This window comes from Bufo bufo, unplaced genomic scaffold (genome assembly GCF_905171765.1).
Source record: "Bufo bufo unplaced genomic scaffold, aBufBuf1.1, whole genome shotgun sequence".
Taxonomy (NCBI): Eukaryota; Metazoa; Chordata; class Amphibia; order Anura; family Bufonidae; genus Bufo; species Bufo bufo.
In genome coordinates, this window is record NW_024400292.1 from 237,231 (window position 1) to 244,403 (window position 7,173).

Below are 7,173 nucleotides of genomic sequence, written 5' to 3' on the forward strand. Positions count from 1 at the left end.
CGCTGGGGGGGGAAGAACAACACCTTCGGCCCCCTGGAACTCACGTTTTTGCTGGGGCGCAGGGACGGAATACTTCGCTATCTCTGCCCAATATTCTGCTTCCTGCTGCAGATACTCCGCCAGTTCTCTCCTCACTTCCGGTACAATTTCCTCTGTTAGGTGGGGCCCGTAGATAGCCAACGCCTCTTCAGCATAGCGTCAAACCGTACGTGACTATACCAATAGTCCAGTTTTGCTTGGTGTTCCCAGGATGCTGATCCTCGCTCTAGGGAAGCCATCCCACTGCTGCCACCAATGTAACGGATCCGCTTCCGTTAATGGACGCTTCCTAGCTTGCGCCGGAGGACCACAAGCACTGCACTGGACACCACAACCTTCGCAGACTCCACAACCGCCGTAGCTTAACTGGAGCCGCGCCGTCTTCCTTCCACCCTGAACGAACCTCCAGCATTCAGGACCGTGTGGGAAAGATCTCTCCTCCAGGGAATATGCAGAGCATAGCAATCCCCAGCGTGATGCAGCAATTCCCTCCAATAACGAGACGAGGCTGCGTTTTGAAGGGTTCCAAAAACATGAACTCTTTATTGAGGGCTACCCGTCCGTATTTATGCAGGTCCCCACAATGCATCATGGTCTCCTCCTCTCTGCCTGGAGACACCCGAAGTGCAATTCAATTATCTCCTAGGACAAAGGGAGATCACCAATACACATGCGGGACAATAGGAGAGGAATCACCACCCGAATACACAAAATCCTCTCTTCTGTCTGGGATATAATTATGTATTAACATAACTATCACAGACAGTAAAAATACAGTTTTTAAACATACACTGTAACTTTAAAACCATACATTCCATCTCCATAAAAATTACATATTAAACTCAGCTTACATCAAAGATAAACACTTCCTAAATCACACAAATCCCTCCGAGGATCAAAAGTTTAGTGGAAGTCCTTTATGACCGACCGCAAGCACAACTTCCTGCCCAAAACAGTTCCATAGATTCTTTAGTATACACCGCTGACCCGCGTTCGGTCCTAAGAACAGTCCAGACATGCGGCATAGTTCTGTTCCTGAAGGGTAATATGTCCCGGGGGCCATAGTCCGTAGGGCAGGAGGCTAGCCATAAGTCCTCTACAATGCCCAGTGGCAAATGGCAGTTTGTCACAGTGGGTGTTGTGGCTTTCTATGTCAGCAGCCCACAGCCTCATTTAGAAAGAACAATGAGACGGATTGTGCAAGACGCGGCACATTGTCCTGGTTAGTGGCAAATGACTGTTAAGATGTATGGGGGAAGGAAGGCATTAAATATAAAAGAGCCTTTTTTTCTTTGTTCTTCCAGGAAAACAGTCACTTTAGAAAAAGAAGATTGTGAAACATTTGGACTTGAGATTAAGGTGAGTAAAGTCATGACGGCTAGTATGGCGCCTCATCACCTTGCTCTGAGTTTTGTCCTTTTCATTCTAGGCTTTCTGGTCAGTTACAGTCAAACCTCTGTGATACTGTTAGATCCAATGATCATGAAATCATCAATATTCATTGAGAATAGAGCGCCACCACAGGTGGAAATGAACATGGCACATTGCCTATTCCATTACTGGGCAGTACAGGACACCCTCCAGAGAAAGAGGCCATTTTTTTTTTACCAGTCTTCACTCTGGCCAAGAAATGTGACGCCCCCCCCCCACTAAATCTCTAATGGGGTATAGGAAAATGGCTTTTCTAAACTGGACAACTCCTTAAACAGCTCCTGACCCCCTTTTTCTATGGTTGTAAACATGCATGCTCAGCCTGAGAGTGTATATATCTGGTAAAGTCACTCGTATGCCAAGACAAGGATAAAGATTGTTGTGATGGTAGCAAATGATTCAAAAAGGGGCACACCTCTTAATAAATGTGACACACCTTGAGACTATTAGGCAGGAGAAGATTTATGCCGAAACTTGCACCATTTGTCTGGCATTTAGTATTAATAAATCAGGTTTAAAGTTCTAGTCCATGTCCCCCGCCAGCAAGCCTTTAACTTTGGAAACACACGGTGTAAAAGAGGAAATTCACTCAAATAGGGCTGCAGTAACAATTATATTAGTAATCGAGGTATTCTATCGATATTTTATTTACGATTAATCGGTAATCTATAAGAAAATATGAATTAAGACTGTTTCCTTTTTAAAAAATTCATAAGACCTCCTGCCACAGTCCCCAACACCCTTCGTTCCCAACTGTGCGATCAGCCAAGTGCGGTAGTTCCGCCCAGTGCCATCAGCTCCACTATCCCCCAGTGCCATCAGCTTTCCTCCAAGTGTCTGGTATACCGCCTGTCTGCCGGCGTCTCTATTCCACCAAGTGCCATCAGCGCTCTTCCACCAAGTGCCATCAGCGCTCTTCCACCAAGTGCCATCAGCGCTCTTCCACCAAGTGCCATCAGCGCTCTTCCACCAAGTGCCATCAGCGCTCTTCCACCAAGTGCCATCAGCGCTCTTCCACCAAGTGCCATCAGCGCTCTTCCACCAAGTGCCATCAGCGCTCTTCCACCAAGTGCCATCAGCGCTCTTCCACCAAGTGCCATCAGCGCTCTTCCACCAAGTGCCATCAGCGCTCTTCCACCAAGTGCCATCAGCGCTCTTCCACCAAGTGCCATCAGCGCTCTTCCACCAAGTGCCATCAGCGCTCTTCCACCAAGTGCCAGGTATACCGCCTGTCTGCCGGCGTCTCTCTTCCACCCACCAAGTGCCACCCGCTCTCTTCCACCCACCAAGTGCCACCCGCTCTCTTCCACCCACCAAGTGCCACCCGCTCTCTTCCACCCACCAAGTGCCACCCGCTCTCTTCCACCCACCAAGTGCCACCCGCTCTCTTCCACCCACCAAGTGCCACCCGCTCTCTTCCACCCACCAAGTGCCACCCGCTCTCTTCCACCCACCAAGTGCCACCCGCTCTCTTCCACCCACCAAGTGCCACCCGCTCTCTTCCACCCACCAAGTGCCACCCGCTCTCTTCCACCCACCAAGTGCCACCCGCTCTCTTCCACCCACCAAGTGCCACCAGCTCTCTTCCACCAAGTGCCATACCGCCTGTCTGCCGCGTCTCTTCCACCCACCAAGTGCCACCCGCTCTCTTCCACCCACCAAGTGCACCCGCTCTCTTCCACCCACCAAGTGCCACCCGCTCTCTTCCACCCACCAAGTGCCACCCGCTCTCTTCCACCCACCAAGTGCCACCCGCTCTCTTCCACCCACCAAGTGCCACCCGCTCTCTTCCACCCACCAAGTGCCACCCGCTCTCTTCCACCCACCAAGTGCCACCTGCTCTCTTCCACCCACCAAGTGCCACCAGCTCTCTTCCACCCACCAAGTGCCACCAGCTCTCTTCCACCCTGCTCCTCCTGACACCCGGATTGCACAGCGTCATTGGTTGCTATGACGCTGTGCACTCCGGGTGCCTGGCCTTAGTCACGCCCCCACCCCCTCGGGTTCACCAACTTACCTTTCCAGCAGGGGCGCCACCGACACTCCATCGTTCCACGCTGCTCTGCGCCTGACGTCACACAGCGCGTCAGGTCACTGCGTGCATACGTCAGGAGGTCAGTGCAGCCCTGGACCATGGACGTGCTGTGAAGTGTCCGGAGGCCCCCTGCTGGAAAGGTGAGTAATCCGAGCGCAGCGGGAGACCACGGAGCGGGAGTAATAGCAAGCGCTTCACTCCCGCTCCGTGGTCACATGACACAAACGAATCTTCGATGCAAAGAATTTGCATCGAGGATTTTTTGGTGTCGAATTACTCGATTTAATCGAGTAATCGTTTCAGCCCTACACTCAAAGTATGTTTGTTTTTGTTAGTTTTTTTTTAAAGGCTTAGTTTATGCAAAAATAAAAAGTGACTTAAAGGAACCTGTCACCAGGATTTTGTGTATAGAGCTGAGGACATGGGTTGCTAGATCGCCGCTAGCACATCCGCAATACCCAGTCCCTATAGCTCTGTGTGCTTTTATTGTGTAAAAAAAACGATTTGATTCATATGCAAATCAACCTGAGATGAGTCCTGTACATGACTCATCTCAGGGACATTTGCATATGTAGCAAATCTTTTTTTGACACAATAAAAGCACACAGAGCTATAGGGACTGGGTATTGCAGATGTGCTAGTGGCCACCTAGCAACCCATGTCCTCAGCTCTATACACAAAATCCGGTGACAGGTTCCCTTTAAATTAATGAATGAAGGCCTTTGTGATTTACGTAAGTTAAAGGGATATTCCAGTTGTCAGGTTATTCACAGTCCACAGGATGGAGAATAAATATTAAACTGAATGGGAGCCCCCTTAACCCTTATGGCCGAAGGTCGTTCAAGCACACTGCCCTCCGTTTATCTCTATGGGAGTTCTGGAGACAGCCAAGTACAGCGCCCAGCTATTTCTAGAAAAGGGATCAGCAACCTCCAGCACTCCAGCTGTTCTGAAACTACAACTCCCAGAATCCTCCTTCACTTCTTTGGGAGTTACAAGAACAGCTGAGTAAGTGTGCATGCTGGGAGCTGTAGTTTCACAGCAGCTGGAGTGCCGAAGGTTGCTGATCCCTGTTCTAGAACATCACTAGAGATGAATGAAATGGCTGTTTTGGGGGGGCTCAGAGGGGTGTGGAGTCCTTTTGTGATCAGTGGGATTCCAGCAGTAGGACCTCAGCCAAAATCTAATAGTTATGAGAATAGAGGGTAACTTGTAATCGGAGATGTCGTCTCACGGTGGTGTTTGATGGAACATGATAGGCCACCGCTTTTTTCTTTGATGCATTTCCTTTCCTAGATTATGCTTCAGTACATCTCGAATCCCTTATTAGTACTGGACAAGTATGAACGGTTTAATAAAATGTACCCTGTGATTATGGATCCAGCAAGTGGTTAATTAATTATGGCTACATCCTTTTACTTAGCCGGGCTCCTGGATTATCATCTGTTAAGCAAACAGAAGCATCTGGCACTGTGTTCATCCAGCGCAGCCGCCTGTCATGGTTGCTAGGAAGTGTTGAGACCAAGTGTTTGCGCAGCGTAATTTTTTCCATATTTGTCTGGCCATTTCCAGCTCTTCTCGAGGACTGCAGAGGTTTATTCTTGTGTTATCTCTCAATATCAAGCTAGACAGCTTTTTCCATAAAGTTTTCTTCCAATCTTTAGTGTCACATTGGCATCATAGCCTTCTACCCAGTTATCCATCCTCTTCTTTATCCTTGTTTCTAAATTACACATGTACCATTTTTCTCGTTCTCTAGACGTACGAACTACATCACAAGGACAAAAACGCTGTGGAAATGTTCACGTTTGTCTGTCGGGTACACAAAGGAAGTCCTGCCATGTGGTGTGGGTTGAAAATTGGTAAGTGTGTTTATTTTTTTTCAAGATAAGCCCCCAGGACAGGTTTTTTACATTTGCCTTGGTTCAAGTAAAATGCGAGCGTTGCATTTATCTAGAATTTCCTTGGGTTATCACCATCATCCTGCTGCCGTTAGAAGTAATGCAAGTGGTTTTGCTTAGGAAACCAAAGACGTGACTTCCTGTCTGAGCTTCTCTTTCCAGTTAATGATCCTTATGTAACGGGGGTTTGAGGGCGCCCCCTAGTGTCTTTGGGGTCCCTAAACCTAGTTAACTCACTATGCCTGACAGGCGGATCCTGAGCCTCCGCTATCTGGGAGTTGGGGTACATGTCTGCGGCAGTGCCTCCACCCAGTGGAGCATCCGGGGTAGGGATGTGGGGTCCCACTGGGAACATACTTGGTGCAATGAGACTGACACAGCCTAACTGGAATTAACTTTATATAGTGCGTAACAAATGAAGCAACATACATAGGAAAATACAATAGAGTAACACAGATAACAATGTAATGTGGATGTTTCCTCACCCACCCACCAGCACACCTGCGTCCCACCCCCTAATCTTCGCCCTAGTGGCCGTTGGTGCACATAGGAAAGTTGGGGCCCTTATAAGTCCTGCTCCGCAGGGTCACTGAAGCAGCCCGAGCTGTGTAATGTCCGTCACTGGACCTCAGAGTCTTCACTGTGAGTGAGGAGACAGGTGCACTGTGGTGATGCAGGGAGAGGTTTGACTTACCCTCACAACACCATTAACCAGGCCAGTCAGCAGCAATCTCCTTTCACTGGATTCACCAGACGTCTGGACTCAATGCTTGTCTTTGCCAGCGGTCCCTCTCTCAGCAGTGTGATCTTGGGTGAAGCAAGTTCTCTCAGCAAGGATCTCTGTGCTGCAGTCTCTCAATGCCAGACACATGTCCTCTCTCTGGCTGAGCAAGTCGTAACTTCTAGAAATCTTCCAGGACCTCCCTCCTCCGAGCTGTGCAGGAAGTGCCCTTTCAGGACCTGCAATGATGTCACAATCCATGTGACTCCTTTCAGCGGTCATGTGATCAATACTCAATGTTTTATTAACAGCATACTGAGTCCATCTACTGGGCATTTCAGATAATGCAGCCTGTGTCACTTCAGGGTTACATGCTCCCCCTTGAAAATACTTGCCTTCCACTGGCAAGTCCTAGCCAAGGGGCTTAACAAAAATTCAACAGAAAAAGGTTTAGCATACATACAGTACAGTTAGCACAGTAACATCCTAGCTAGCTAGTTATCTAGGGTAAAGAGTCACTAACATTTACCACTTCAGCTAGTGCATGTAAGAAAGTGGCCATTTTAGATGCTGCTTGTGTCAGCGGGGCATAACTGGGCTCTCCTATATTATCATAAAGTAGGGCCCTAGGGGGTTGCCGCACTCTGGTGCTGTGTCTCAGTTCTCGCTGTGGGAGAGGATCTTGGGACTTCAACTGTGGAACTTCGACTCCTGCCCTCGAAGTAAAGTCTCTAAGGGATGTTCCAGGCACAAAACATGGACTTTCTGGATTCAACCTTGGAGAACTTTGTGACCCAGGAGAGGTTCCGGGACTTTGTGAAACCACAGGAGTTAAAGGAGGCAATTGCTGTGTTTCTTCTGCGGGTGATGACCACCACTGATCCTCTGCACTGGGAGTTCCCGGGGTCTCCTCTGCCCCATTTCCAGGACTCTCTGCTGGGTTTTCCTCCAGTTCTTCACTACTCTCTTCCTCTTTATCAGCATACACAACTGGAAGCAGATGGTTTCTATGCCAAGCCTTTATTCGGCCGTCCGGGCCCCTAATG

At 48.9% G+C, this 7,173-nt stretch overlaps 1 protein-coding gene across 1 annotated transcript in view; it reads left to right on the plus strand.

The window, feature by feature from the left end:
* Positions 1–5,396, plus strand: part of LOC120983844 (protein TAMALIN-like) — a 54,484-nt gene extending 49,088 nt beyond the window's left edge. The window contains exons 3-4 of the mRNA XM_040413241.1: positions 1,344–1,398; positions 5,265–5,396. Of these exons, the coding sequence (XP_040269175.1) occupies positions 1,344–1,398; positions 5,265–5,396 (187 nt within the window). The remainder of the gene's footprint in view (positions 1–1,343; positions 1,399–5,264) is intronic.
* The last annotated feature ends 1,777 nt before the right edge of the window (positions 5,397–7,173 follow it).